Here is a 15,361-nt window from a genome sequence, read left to right as displayed (position 1 = left end):
TTGCTGCTGTCCTGTGCAAAAGGAGTCAAGATGCCGTAAGTGGTGCTCGAGCCAGGCTGCTGCACTCTGGCCCTCGGGCAGAGCGAGCCCTGCCCAAGGAGACGGTTTTCAGGCAGCTGGCTGCGGGGGGGTGACGAGGGTAGCAGAAAGTGCCTCATGAGGCAGGTTTGCAGGGGGGGACCTCTGGTGTTTTTAGCATAGCTCAAATGACTCAGCTGCTGTGTGTTGTGTGCGTGCGCACGCGCACACACACACACACACACCCCACCACCACCACCACCACCCCCCCCCGCCCCATACCCATTCCCAGCCTGTAAGGAAGGAGCGGCTGTAGGGTAAGGGGCAAGGGGGGGAGGGTCCCCAGGTGGACAAAGCCTCCTTTTTAACAAGGGGGGGGGTGTGCACGCACACGTGTGTGTGTGTGTGAGAGAGATTTCCTAACACTCCTCCTGCCCACAAGCTGTTGACAGAAGAGGCCCCCGTTACGTTCATCTCTTGACAATTGCCTGCACAGCTGGGGCTCACAGCCTCAGTTGCCGACAGCCATGCTGTATGAGGCGCAGAGCTCTTCCCCACAGCACTTTAATTCTTCACAGTGAAGCCCGCATGTTCGTGTGAGAGGAAAAATGCATCGAAGGGCAGGGGGCCACAGCGCCTGTGGATCACTGACATCCTGACTTGAGTGGACCTACCGTGGGGTACCACCCCACACTGCCATCTGCACACAACAGGCTCTCGCTGTCCTGAGCAGCCCCAGGTGCCAGCACCCCCCCTTCCCCCCCTGGCATTTGAATGGACTTTTACACCCCTACTTGACAGTGCAGCAGCCCATTGGGAGGGTGTGGTGCTGACTGGCACAGCAGGGCAGGAACCCTGTCTAGCATGCAAGCCCAATGCTGCTGCAGAGCCAGTCCAGGCCTTGCTAAGCAGTGTGCATGCGCACCCATGCGCGTGCACACGCACACACACACACACACACACACTCACTCAGTGCTTGGCCCTGCACCTATTAATAACAATGAAGTCTGGAGTGGGCTTTTAACTGCTGCATTTCCCTTTGCACAGGCATAAAGTGGAGGCAAGCCTCCCCAGGAGCACGTAAACGCTGAAACCGACTCTCAGACAGCAGCTGCTGCGCCCTCTTCTAGGTTCAGCACAAGGGCCCAGGCTGCATTGCACAGGAGCAGTAGGGCTGGTGCTGGAGGAAACAAGGCACCAGGGGCTAGAAGAATTAACAACTTTCTTTGTTGGAGCTGCTGCAGCACTTGTGTAACAGCAGATGGGAACCAGCCATGGGCGCACTCCCTTGTTAGGCACGTGCCTGTCAGGGCGACAAACATGAGTTCAGTGTTGGCCAAGGCCTAGGACCAATGTCCATGCTGCCGGTTCAAGCCAAAACCCCCCTGCCCCACAAGGCTAAACGCCCAGGGACTGCAGTAGAGTTTGAGTCAGGCCCACGAAAGGAAAAACAAAAACTCTGGCCCATGCCCCACTTGCCACAGGAAATACAAAAATAGCCCTTGTCTCAGACAGTACGCTTGGGCGCAGGTGTGTCTGGCTGGTGGAGGAAGGAGCTGGTGAATCATTCACTAAGCAAGTTTGCCCACTTTGTGTGGGATATCACCACAACCCTGCACTGTAGGAGCTGACGAACGCCACGCAGGGAGCGAGATTAGTCACGTCCTCAGCTAAAAACCAATGTACAGCTGCCCAAGGCACATGCGGCTCAGAAGCAACAGGCCCATAATTCTAAACATCAGCTGTTCTCCTCCCACTTGCATGTTGGGCTCCAAACCGCAGCCCGCCTTAGCCCTGCAGCAGTGTGCCCTGGATGAGCCCCGCTGGCCTTGTCACTTGACACAAAACCCTTGCAGCCTCACGCGCTTGGCTTTGTAAACTAACAGGGATGCCATCCAATTATGCTTAATCATGCCTGGCACCATTTTCCACTCTGGATAAACAAGTGTTCACCCCACAGTCAAACTAATCTGTGGCTTACGTGCCCTGAAACAATTGAGAGCTGAGAGCAACCACCACTTCAGCCACAGGAGGGAGACAGAGGCTGCAAAAAAATGCTTTATGTGGCTCTCCACTAACTGCAAGATCGGAGTGATCATTCCCAAGCTTGTGTGCGTGGGGAGGGGAAATGTAACCTGGCCCTCGGTGTGCTGCAGTTGGCCTCAGCAGTAAAGCTGCAGTAGTGTGGCCCGTACACACAGGCCTAGCCCCTGGGATTTTAGCCAACACCTCCAAGTGTTCACTGCTATCCTTGCAGTGCTCACTAGCTCAAAGTATCTGTGATGGCCCAGCAGACTTGCCCCTTCTCCTGTGCACCCTCACACAGCTGGCCTCTCTGGAGGAGGAAGACTGGACACTGCAGCTGAGGATGGAGAGCTCATTTAGCAAGGGCATGCTGGTATACAATTACCAGCAAGGCTTAGCTGCTGGGCCAGAGCCCCTGCTCATCCCTGCTTCCCATCACACAGATCATGGAGCCAGAGTGCACCTGGAAAAAGCTATGAGGAGTTAGTTCTTTGCCTACAAGCAGAGACAGGGTGGTCGAGGCTGAGAGCAGCCCCCCAGCTTCACTGCACAGTCCCAGGACAAAACTGCAGTGGGCTCTGAATGACAAAGAGGCCCTGGGCCTCCCAGGTGCTGGCCCAAGCTGCTGAGCTCAGCAGTGGGCCAGAGGCCTGAGAGCAGGGAACCTTGTGCATTTCCTGGCCCTGTTGGTGCACCCGCCAACCCTGGGAAACTGTGACAACTTGGCCTTTGAATGCTCAGCGGGTGCACGGCCTGGGGAAGTCAATGGGGTTCATTTAAGCACATGCTTCCAGCTGGGCTTCTCAAAAGCACCCCTGTTCCCTGGCAATCGTGGGGTGTGCGTGCCTCAGTCACATGCTTTTCAAGGCACAGACCAGGGACTTCACTTACACGCTGGAGCCAAAGAACAGGGATCTGAGCTCAACCCAAGAAAGCACAGCAGTGCAATTCAGTGTTAATGGCATACACAGCCCCATGCACACTTGCTGGGGCTCACCAGTTCTGCACTGCACTTCTACTGCATTGTGCAAACACAGGCCTTTTCGTAGCATCACGCCATTTACGCTAGCTGGTCTGTAACTGACCTGCCCAACGGGCACTGAACTAGTTTCCACATGCTACTCAGCGCTAGGGCCATGCCTGCTCCTCACCAGGGATGTTGAAGAGTGAATGATCTGGTAACTGAGCAACCAGCAAAATTTCTGGTTACTCAGTTAATTGCCCCCACCCCACAACTCTGCATTTAAAAGGCTGAACTGGCAAACAGGCTGGCTCAGCTTCTGTCCCCACCCTGGGGAGTGACCTGTTCCCCTCTCCCCTGCAGTGTGGCAGGGGTTGGAAGCAGGGGGTGGGGAAGGGACAGAAGCTGAGTCATCCTCTGTGACTCAGCTCTTAGATGCCAAGCAAGAGCAGGGGCAACCACTTGATCCTAGTGCTAGAAGGAATAGGGAGTGGCTGGTTCACCCTCTATTTATGTGGGGCCAGGGGGAGCTGTGAGTAACCAGTACCACTAACCAACAAACAGATGCTGATAGGTTTGTCTTGTAACCAGATACTCTGACAGCCCCACTAAACAGGGAATTTAATTCTGCCTTCCTAGCAGAATTCGCTTTCTGGCTTGAGTGAGACTTACATACTTTGAAAGCTCTTGGGTGAACAGCAGCAGAAATGACTGAAGCAGCGCACTTTTGTAAGGGGTGGGGGAATTAATTTAACCTAATAATTTTTAGAATTCACAAATATTATGGGCATTGTCAATTTACCCAATCAGATCATGCAGCCACATCACTAACTGTCAAATCCAAATGAAAATCACTATGTGTTCACACCATGAAATATATAAATATCAACACAATGCTTCACCTGCCACCCCCCGACAAAATTAGTGTCACTGACAGGGACAATCTGAGGGAACTAGTCATGGTGATAGAAGGTTTTCCAGTCTGTTTGGAACTTGGAAAGATTAGAGTCCCAATTTCTAGTGAGAACCTTAATTTCCTCAGGTTTCCTCCAAAAGTCCTGGCCCTTGTAGCCAAAAAAGTTTCCAAAACTGGGTACCTTAAGTTGTGGTTTCAGTTTCGACACCAATCGCTATCATCCCAGCATCATCCATCGAGCTCTCACATGGAACCCACCAGGAAAATGCAAAAAAGGAAGACCTCCGACAAGGTGGAGAAGGCCTACTGAGATTGAAGGACAACTGGGGTACTCCTGGAGTCAGCTAGAAGTTTTGTCTCAAGACAGGATGAAGCGGAGAAGACTTGTAGATGACCTATAACCCCTTGTACTCCAAGTGGAGTAAGTTAAAAGTTGTGGTCCTTAGAGATACCCAGCTGTAACTGCCCTGATGTTCAGAAAGTGCTGAGTGCCCCCAGTTCCCAGGAGTGTCTCGCAAGCTACTGGGTACTCAGCTCCTTTTAAAAACACCATCAGGCCACTGCTTAGCATCTACAATAATAAAATTTAGCTCATTTATAGATCTCAAAGACTTGAAAGGAAGTCAATACCACCAGCCTTCTTTTACAGGGGGGAAACTGAGGCACAGAGCAAGGCAGTGACACGCTCAGGCTCACCTAGAAGGCCAGCAGCAGAGCTGGGAAAACTTCTTTCTCCTGAACCACACTCATTTTTAAAGCACCCCTTTTTGAAAATGTGCCCGTAATTTTAGTGCCTGAATTGTATTGCTGCGTGTTGACTGAAGGACTTACCTAAGTTAGCAGCATTGTCTGTCATCAATATTCTGAAGCACGCACGCATGGGCTGGTAAGAGCTGGGCACAAAGGGCTTGGGAGAAGTTCAGAGGGGCTGAGTCTACGACAGGTCCATACTTACAGCGACATGCAGAGGACAGACACAGCATGCCATCCAGTACTGGCATGAAAAGCAGTGTAGACAGTGAGGCACTGTTTAGGCAAGTAAAGACACACCAGAACCAGGCATCTCAAGCGGGGCCTGCAAGTCTAGGCTGCAATTTTTGCTTTTCCTTTATTCTCACTCGCAAGGAGCTAATGCACCCCACATGGTGCTCCCTCTGTGGACAGTTTCCACTGAAACACTCTCCACACTACAAAGAAAGCTAAATATTGCCAATCAGTGCCTGGCTGGCTCCGAGAAGTCGGTGTCCACAGAACGCAACCACATGGGAGCCTTAGTAATTTGCATCCCTTCTCCCTGCTCTACTCAGGGCTTGGCCCCTCCCAGGATTCAGACTCTCACCACTCTGTTTCTTCAGCTTGCGGAGATGGTTTCTGCACCCATATTGTTTTTTCCAGGACACCGGGCAGCCCTCAAACTTCCAAAAGCAATCAAGAAATAGCAACACTTTTTCCAGCCCCTTCACGTCCTCCATTGCAGAAAACAGCTCTGTAAAACATTCCCAAGGATCCCCACATCAAGCACAGGTTAGAGAAGACAGCAGGATGGCTACGAAATCGAGAGAAGGAACAGAAAGAGTGTCCACAGTCCCCATCCTAAATATGCTCCTATTCAGCCTCCTGGGAACCTGCAAGACAACTTCAGCCTCACAGTAAGGATGAGCAGATGCTGTGTTTCTCACTAGCCACTTTCTTGGGAAGCCTTTTTTCCCCCATAGCTCAGGGGTTCATGCACTAGCTTTTTGTGAGCCAGGGGTTGAGAGTTCAATCCTTGCTGAGCTCTCCCATTTACTTTTTATTCCACTAGGAGGGTGTTGAAGCACTGGAATGCATCACCGAGAGAAATGGTAGAATCGCCCTCTCTAGAGGATTTTAAGTCCCGGCTTCACAAAGTCCTGGCTGGGACAATTTAGGTGGGGTTGGACTTGCTTTGGGCAGGGAACTGGACTTGATGACCTCCTGAGGTCCCTTCCAGCACTAGAATTCTGATAGTCTAAGATTCCACAAGATGCTTTTGCTGGTTCTCAAGACAATTCTGTACAGCCCTATAAGGGCTTATCTGCACTGGCCAACTTTGGGAACTCACCAACAGCTGCAGCTCCACCTTCCCCAACTCTTATCAGTTCTTATTTTCTTGCGTTCATGTCCACGGGCCATGAGCATTCCGACCTCCGTCCCAGCGAGGCCTGCCCAGAGAGGAGTACATGAGTTCATGTCCACGGGCCATGAGCATTCTGACCTCCGTCCCAGCGAGGCCTGCCCAGAGAGGAGTACATGAGTTCATGTCCACGGGCCATGAGCATTCCGACCTCCGTCCCAGCGAGGCCTGCCCAGAGAGGAGTACATGAGTTCTAAAGCAGCTGAGTTTAGGAGAGCAAAGATGGACTAGAGACATGGTGACATGGCCCGGGAGTAGATTAGTAGAAACCTCATTTTCAATGGAAAGGAGGAATGGAAATCCTGGCTGGAGCTGGTACAGAGAAATTCAAAATTGGCATTTGTAAAGAGCTAGCTCGATAAGTGTGGCAGAAGAGAGAAGGGAGAGGCAGATAGGGTTGGGAGAGATACAGCTGATAACAAAACAAACAGGATTGCACTTATGTTTGGAAAGAAAAAGAACTGGAGGAAGGGATAAGGAGACCCAAGAGGGAGTGTCTGAGAAGTAAGGACACAAGTGGATAATAAAATCCAGGTGGCATGTGGCTTCGGTGGGCATCCTGAACATTTAGCAGCACCACAGAAAGAATAAAATAAAATTAAAAAGTCAAGACTACACGGTATTAAAGCCTAGACTTCCTTTTCTCCATGATGTCCTGCTTGGCACACTCTGGCTGGTTGTGGCTTGAAAACATTGCTGCAGCCCTAAGTAACACTCACCTTTGCCCCATGTAAAAAAGCAAAACCAAAAATCAAACTCAGAAATTAAAGGATGATTTTTTTATTGCTACCAGAAGGCTTTCATCGGTACAATGGCTCTGAACACCAAACCTTCCTCAGAGCTGCTGAGAGAGCTAATGATCCAGGACAAATCATTGGGAGAAACAGAGGTAGTACACTTAAGAGACAAGCTTTTAAAGACTTTTTTTTTTTTTTAAACTTTAGGTTAAAAGTTACATCAACACAAAACTTGGGGAATTTGGTGGTATATAATTACACAAGTTCCAAAATTCAGAATCACAGAACTGTCCTAGCACCTAACTGAGCAGCAATGATATCATGTGAAAATTACAAACATAAGAATCAAAATCAATTGCAAATATACAGTTTGCATTTGACGCACACATTAATTAAATCTTTGTGAGCATCTACAAGAGATCCAACTGACTGCAAAATCCTTGTCTGGATGTGGAAAAAAAATAAGTAATTATATTGGCCTGGGCAGTCGACTGATTACTTTCACTTTTTCAAATTAAAAATCACAATGACTAATTATTAGTCTAAGACATTAAATACAGGCTCCATCCTACTACTTTAATGCATTTCTACAGCATGTTCGCCCTTTGCTGAATTTTTCAATGGGGGAGATGGACAGTTTGCAAAATGCAGGATTTTTTCCTCTAATCTTTTATTTAAAGCCAGTTTGAAATAGTCTCACATTAGAACACCAAAGTGTCTAATGAGATGAAGAAAGATTTTTGGTAATAAAGAAAAAAGTATCTGTGGCAAAGATCAGAGTGAAGGTGAAGAAAAAGAAAAAAAAAAAAATCAGACACAAGACATGTTAAAGGAAAGAGAGCGAGAGAGGGAGGATACATCAGAACAGAAAGATGTAGGATGGCTGGAAAACCTGGATTATTATACACTGTGCGCTCCTAGACATGAACGACAGATCACAATACACAGTAGCAGGAAAACAGTGGAACTAGTGACAGTAGAAAGAAAAAAAATTGCTACTTTTTTGTTTGTTTTTTTGGGGTCTTTATATATTTTTTATGCTTTTTGTGTTTAAGTGCTTAAATAATAGTTGAACTCTAAATCAGCCACACCAGGGAGGAAAAAAATCTTGCAAAAAAAGGTTCTTGGCTCTCTTCAGATCAGCCTGATCCAATACAACTTCTTACCCAGCCCTTCCCTCATACATCACAGCCTGACTTGGCGTGGTTTAAAAAGCAGCTCTCTTCCCGACGGCTCGTGCAGGCGGCAGCTACATTACAGAGACCGGCTGTAAAGGCGGGCAAGGGGAACTGTTGCCCTCTTGCCTCGACGCATCAGTGCCACAAGCAGACCCGCCGTTTTCTAGTGCCACCACTTCCAGAGCACTGTCTTCGTTGTAGAGTCGCTTGATTCCATCATAAAAGTCGTCCACTTCCATCTCTTCCACTTTGCGCTTGGCGGAGGCTGGCTTGCACCTGCGAGGCTGGCAGAACCCGGCTGCACCTTTGATTGGCACTTCTGGTCGGCTGTTATCCTGGGAGAATTCTGGGCCTGGGACAGAGGAGGGGTTGGATGGGAACGCTCCTCTGTTACAGGTCACCAGGGTGTGCTTGAGGGGACTGTAGACATATACAGAATTGGGCGGCAGAGCAGACTGCAGAGTGGAAAGGTGACGGGCCACCAGCTCCCGACAGTGGATCAGCTGGGCGCTGTCCATCTAGATTGAGGATACAGACAGGTGAGTCACAGCTGAAGATTGACAGGGTTACGAATCGCTGTAATTCTGGTCCCCTGCAAGTCACTTGGCCACATGCCCAGCCCAAGCTGCTGCTTGTTTATGTGTGGGATTCAGGGAGGAGGAATAAGGAGGAGGAGGAGGAGGAGGAATTATTCTAAGGTCAAGGTTTTTCAAAGCTGCCCAAGAGAAGTGGACACTTGGTTCCCATTATGATTGGCAAGAATTGGCTCTGCAGCTAACCTACATGGCTTTGCAAATGCCACGCCCTACCACTCACATGTCCTGTCTCTATGCACCAGAAAACACCCCAAACCCTTCCACAAAGCCCTCCTAGGTCAGGCACTCCATGTGTTTAAGTGTGCTGTACCCAGGGTCCTCTCCAGTGTGTCAAGGGAGTATTCAACCTTCCCCTGTTACACTGACGGGGGGAGGAAGAGCGTTCCAAAGCAACAACAATTGCAGCCCTTTGGGTGCTTGACCCAGGGATGGGCAACCCCAAAGAGCAGGTGGACCACATGAGTGGCCCTCCATCACCTCAAGGGCGGCAGCAGCTCATGGCCCGCTGGGGTTCCTCCCGTGGCCCTGCAGCTCTTGTCTGCCCCCCAACCCCATACTCCTCTAATGCACTGGGGCCCCACACTTACCTGCTCCTCCCCACCCACCCCACTTGTGCACTGCCTAGTTTGCACTCCGTCCTCCCGCTCCCTCCCAGAGCTGAAACGCACAAATAGCCAACTGGCAGCGTCCCAGCTCTGGTCAGGAGGGGGAGAAATGGGGACAGAGTGCGGGGCTCTCGTGCCCCACTGTGCAAGACGCGGGGGAGGCAGCCAGAGGTCCGTGGGCCACAACTGGTGCCCCATGCAGCCCACAAGCCACAGGCTACCCACTCCTGGCTTAACCCCTTGGGGCCCAGCCAGCTGGGAGTTCCCTGCTGTAGACAGTTTTGATTTGTACATGAGCTTGTGGATCACGCTCCCTGTATCCAGGGGAGCTCACTTTAAATCGCCCAACCACGCGAAGCATGCGCAGAGGTGGCTCAAAGGCTTGACCCTTCAGGCTGCAGGACAAGCAGCTGTGCCAAATGAAAGCACCTCCTTCTCTTCTCCCCCGCATCCCCTACCACAGCCCGAGAAAGAGAGAACTCCGAGGTTGAAATCAGAGCTTGGCCACACCTCTGGGCTCACAGGGAAAAAGCTGGTTTCTGTCCTCTTTCAGATTCAGGATCAGAGGGTAGCTTCAGTGATGCTGGAAGGTTTCCTACCAGCTGAAGACCTGTCCCATGCAGCCAGCTCAGCAGAAGTCTAGGCTTACTTCCACTTTCTAATCTGTGGGATCACTTCTATGATACCACCTGATACTAGTGAAATCCCCTGGATTTCAGTGGGGGGATCTCCCTTTAGTTTTACATGCATGAGCAAGGGAAGAATCAGTCCCACTCTTTGCCAGGCAGATATACTGTTAAAGGTACATGTTAAAGGTAACCTGACTCAGCTTTTATTTGGAGGAGTGCGTCACACTGACTGCAGCAACGACAACTTCCAGGGGCCTACGGACGCAAATTAACACGAACGAACGAGAAGTAGGTTTGCGTTTATCTTCAGTAAGATGGGGAGAGTTCGTGTGTGAGGGGCAAGGCAGGGGAGGAAAAACCACCTGTCCTGCTGCATTTCAAACTCTTCAGCTCTCTCCCCAATAGCTAGCCCACGGGTCAGCAACCTTTCCGAGGCGGAGTGCCGAAATGTGACCCTTTGACTTCTATGGACGGTGCGAGTGCCGGTGATACTTTTAAAAGTCACTAACAGTCTTTCTTACAACAGCTTCATTCACAAATCAATGAAGCTGGAGAGCTTTGCCGTTTAGGTGGTGGTTGGTAGCATTAGCTGGTCTTTTGTTAATCCACAGGCGGCCTGGCTTTGAGCAAGCTCCCAGCCACGCAGGGGAGAAGAGGGGTTGAGCTCCTGCCTTGTGCGCCAATAAAAATTGGCTCACGTGCCGCTCTTGGCGCCTGTGCTGGGGGTTGCTGATCCCTGAGCTAGACAATTCACTTCCTGGCCTATGGCTAACCCAAGTGGTTCTCTCTCGGTCATCTGCTGCCACTGTCATAGGTGCCAACCCTGGGGGTGCTGGAGCACCCAAAGAAAAAGTTAGATGGCGTATAGCGCTCACTGGCAGCCAGATCCCCATCTCCCTCCCAGTGCGTCCTGCTGTCGACTGTTGCCCAGCATCCAGGAGGCTCTGGAAGGCGGAGGGGGTGGTGGTGTGGGAGCGGAGACAGGACAGGGCACGTGTGGGGGCAGAGTACTGAGTGCTCCATGGAGGATGCTGGCACCTATGGCCAGAGTGACAGTCACAAGGGGAGAGAGGCTTCACAACCTCAGCTGGTTGTTTAGTGCAGACCATCAGCTTCTCCTTCTCCTCCTCCTCCTCCTCCTCTCAGGGTCTGCCCCAGACATCCGGGACCCTTCTCCCCCCCCACTGCATGCCAGTCAGATGGGATGTCCCGAAGCCTGGGCACTGCCCTCACCTGTGCTTTCTGGAGCAGTTCAATGACGAGTGCCAGCCAATCAGGAATCAGCTTCTCCAGCTCCAGACTGATGATGGCCAGGGCCAGCATGGAGCCCTTGAACTGCAGCAGCTGGTAGCAGGCCATACAGTGCAGTAACTGCTTGGTGAGAACAGCCACGTGCTGAGATGGGTTCATCCTGGGCAGGGCGGTCAGTAACTGAGGCCTGGTTGACACCGCAACGGCATGGAACTGAGGGGGAAATTAAGCAAAGCAGATGCTAGGAGACAGGTGGCATTTCACACACGGCTTCACGAGCACATGCAACAGCACGAGCTCCCAGAGCTCAACTCCACCAGGCCCAACCACCGACCCCTGTCGGGATGGCCCTGCCCTCTTCCTGAGCCGCAGGCCCCATGGTTCCAATGGCCAGGCACAAACAGGGCCTCCTGCCTCCTCCCATTGGGAGGAGGCCACAGATGAAAGAAATTCTGTGAAAGGGAAACTCAGTTTTCCTTGCCTTTTTCCCCCCGCCGTACGTTTCATGACATGAAACGGTTCCCTAGCCCTGGCTTTTAATAGGTAAGCCAAAGCCCGCATCAGTGAAGGACCAACTAAAGCACAGTTCATGTCCACCGGTTAGGTCTCACCCACCCCACCCCCTCACCTCCTTCCTAACTCCTTTGTGCTCCATTGTCTTGCTTTGATCCCGAGACAAAAACAGGCCAGCAAGTAACACGTAGGGCTGAGATTTTTAAGAAGGACTCATGATTTTGGGTGCTTTACATTTCAGGTGCTCTATGCAAGACACCTTCCACTGGGGGATAGAACTGGAAGGGACTCCCCCACCCCGACAAGTCTAGCCTTGTGATGCCACAGGCAAACCCATCCAACAACCCTGTTTTTACACTTATCAAGCTCCATCTTAAAACTAGGTGCAAGATATTGCCCCAACCCGTCACTCCTATTGGAAGGCTGTTCTCAGGACACACACTAATGCTTAGAAACCTTCTACTTTCCAGCCTGAGTTTACACATGGCCAGGTTATATCATAAGGGGGCCTAATTATCAAGGGGCAGGGAGCTCAGTGCAGTCTAAAAATCAGGGTCATGTAAAGTGTCTCAGTGGTCCCTGCAAAAAAAATGCAGGGGTGTCAATTCATGAGCACTGCCACCTGCAATTAATGCAGGGCAGAATTAATGGGTTAAAAAACAAACAGGCATTAATGCTTGTTAACTGACAGCCCTAATTTACACTTCCAGGGCACAAGGCTGTTGTAATCCAAAGCAGAGAAGGTGCTACATGACTGCTTGCTTTGTTTTGTACTGCAGCAGAGATTTTGCTTTGGATTCTCTTAGACCATAAAAAATGTTAATTTTACAGGCCCTGACTTGCAGCAGGTTTGCTAAACCTAGCTGTGCCCATAACAAAACGTTTGTGAGTTAATTGGAAAGTAGTTTAATAGGAGCTGGGGGGGAAGGGGGAGCAGAAGGGGAAAATGGTGGAGGTGCTAGACTTAACTCTTGGAAAACAGGTGGCTTGCAGAATGGTACCCATGTGAATACTTGGGTGAAGGTGCAATATATTGTCTAAGGAGCTAGAGAGCTCTCAAACTTAAAGGTCGCAATTAAATTTTTCTAAAGGCATGGGGCACACCAATATCCTTTGTATTGAAAGTTAATGGAATGTTGTGCTTCAGGTCACAGGCCGACAGCTCCCAGGTTTTAAGTAGGAATTACCTTTACTCCTGACCCCACAGGGACCAGGTTCATGCTGGCTGCTTTAATTTCCTGTGTCACAAACTGGCCACTACCAGAGGCACAATACCAAATAGAATCCTGGTCCTGCCATGAGAAAGGCACCCACAAGAGTCATTTTCCCATTCTAGGGCTCTGCATAGGTCTAAGTTAGCAGATCTCATTGTAGAATTAGTACTTATAGGAAACCCCGTCCACACTGGGCAAAATTGCATGCAGTACCTCCTACCTTACTGCTAACCCCAAGCATTCAAAAACTGGGAAATTTGATTTGCAGATCAGGAGATCTGTAGAAACATAAAACCTGGGTTCTATTTGCTTTCTGGGTTCTGGCCCCTTAGGGCTCCCATGTTCAAGTTTCTCTCTACAACCATAAAAGGCTTAAACTTTTTTTAGAAAAAGAAATTGTTTAACAGAGTGACTAACTGATTAATTTTCTTAATCACTCAATGCATGATGATTAATTTTTTAATTGCTTGACAGCCCTAAAAACATCTTTGATGAGATTTTTGTTTAGGTCAGGCCTCAGAACATATGGCCAAATGCTACAGTCCTTACCTATCCCAGCAGTAGAGATTTCTGCCTCATTAAAATCTGAGCAAGTCCCATAAGATTTGGTGCACACTCACACCAATACCGACAAAAGGACCATACAGACAGAGCCTTGGAATTAAGATAATTAGCAATATATTTACAATATGAAGGAAATCCAGTGGCGTAGCCATGTGAAGATCCCAGTGCAGTTTATCCAGAATAATCTTCTCCATTCTGCGAATTTCAGATGGGGAACAGCCACAAAAGCTGTCGCGGGCCAATACCTTCAGTACTGGAATCCTCTTCAGAAACAGATGTTTAAAAAAAAAAAAATAAATATCAATCAGCCATAAAAGCCAGGCTTTTACTGCCCTGGAAAGTGGTGACCCTCCCACTATTAAGCTGCTAGAGAATATGGGGAACATATAATTTAAAGCAGTTGCAGGGTTTTCAGAGAAAAATATTACCTCATCTTCCTCGATGGTCTTGGCAGCAAGGAAGAAGCAGCTGATTGCAATACAATTCAAGTACTTTGGACGGGCCTAGGAAACATTAAAAAGCCACAGGGTAAGTGCAACGCATGAACTGGATTTGAGATCGTTTGGCTCTCACTCCGGTACCCCATGATCTCAGGATGCCAAGAGAAAGAAGTCAGTGGCCTGACCCCCAGCCAAGCTACCACTGTTGTGAAGCACAGACGGTGAAAAATCCATACTCCATTATAGGAAGCAGGACAGAAGTCAGTCAGCCCCAGCATCCTTAACTGGCATCCAGTGATGTGCACCACTGGAGAGGAACAGGAGCTGGTTTTCGGTGGGAGCAGCAGCAGCACTTGGTAGGAGAAAAACAGAAGGTTGGATCGTCCACTGGCACAGCTGGGGTCAGGCCTGGAGAATAACATGAGGTAGGTGTGAAGCAAGGAAGACAGACCTGAGGGGACGACTTTGCATCTAGTCAGAAAATCAACACGAAGGGAGAACTAGGTTTTACAGCAGCAAATCTCAAACGACGACCGGGCAAAGGGCAGCGCAGCCCTTTCAGGTGAAAGGTTTTAAGGTATCAAGTGGTGGAGTGCTGAGGCACAGAGAGAAGCGATGACAGTAAGAGAAAACCTGGGATGACCAAATGGCAAGTGTGGAAAGAAATCAACTGGGGTGGAGAATGTGTGTGTCAACAGGTGCCTCTATAAGACAAAGCCTCTAATACTGGGACAGTCCCCAATAATACTGGGAGATCAAATCACCCAAAGAGAACCTCTAGCGAGAGCCAGGAGCCCTGGTTCTGAGCTCCGATTTGACAGAAGCACTTACGCATGTGATTAAGTCAGCTGAAACCCACAGGACTCAGGGCTATGACAGACATTACACATTTTGCTGAATTAGCATCTTAGTGGTTACACGTGTGGTTCGGGACTTTGTTTCCCCTACCAGCGAAGTGGGAGGGAGAGGGAGGAAGATGCACCCCTTTATTCTGTATGCACAGAGCGCAGCAGGGGTTCTCCAGACTCATTGCACCAGGAATACCTTCTGACTACAGAAATTACTACACAATGCCAAGGCGGTTGTTGGCAGGGGGGAAAGACACCTGAGCCAACCCAAGCCCCAGTACCATAGGTGGGAAGGCCAAAGCCCAAGCCCAAGCGTCCCAGGCAGGGAGTCCATAACTGAACCCTAAAGGCCACAGCCTCAGGTAGGAGGCCTGTATCTGAGCCCCCCCCCCCCCCCCCCCCCCCCCCCCCCCCCCCCCCCAGGGCTGAAGCCTGAAAGCAACAAATTTAGCTGTGGGAAGAGGGGGAAAATCAGGCTTCAGCTTTGGCCTTGGTTAAGTCTAACCCAGCCCTGGCAAGCCCTAAGGTCATGGCCCACTGTGGGGTCCCCTCCCACAATCTGAGAACAGCTGGAGTACAGTTCTCAGGCTGGTGACAAGCAGGAACCACATCTAACACCTAGGACAGCACTCTGTGCACAAACCGAGCAGCACCATTGTATCTCTATATCCCAGCCACCTCCACAGAGCAGACACTCTCTCGCACACTGGC

At 50.1% G+C, this 15,361-nt stretch overlaps 1 protein-coding gene across 1 annotated transcript in view; it reads right to left on the bottom strand.

Moving 5' to 3' along the window:
• Positions 1–6,839: 6,839 nt before the first annotated feature.
• CCNI (cyclin I) overlaps positions 6,840–15,361 on the bottom strand; it is a 58,463-nt gene continuing 49,941 nt past the window's right edge. Inside the window, exons 4-7 of the mRNA XM_074993770.1 lie at positions 13,791–13,865; positions 13,485–13,625; positions 11,054–11,284; positions 6,840–8,508 (exon numbers count right to left, since the gene is read on the bottom strand). Coding sequence (XP_074849871.1) covers positions 8,062–8,508; positions 11,054–11,284; positions 13,485–13,625; positions 13,791–13,865 — 894 coding nt within the window. The 3' untranslated portion in view covers positions 6,840–8,061. The remainder of the gene's footprint in view (positions 8,509–11,053; positions 11,285–13,484; positions 13,626–13,790; positions 13,866–15,361) is intronic.

Source organism: Carettochelys insculpta, chromosome 4, assembly GCF_033958435.1.
Source record: "Carettochelys insculpta isolate YL-2023 chromosome 4, ASM3395843v1, whole genome shotgun sequence".
NCBI lineage: Eukaryota > Metazoa > Chordata > Testudines > Carettochelyidae > Carettochelys > Carettochelys insculpta.
The sequence above is the reverse complement of the archived record's forward strand: the minus strand, read 5'-3'. Positions and strand labels throughout refer to the sequence as shown.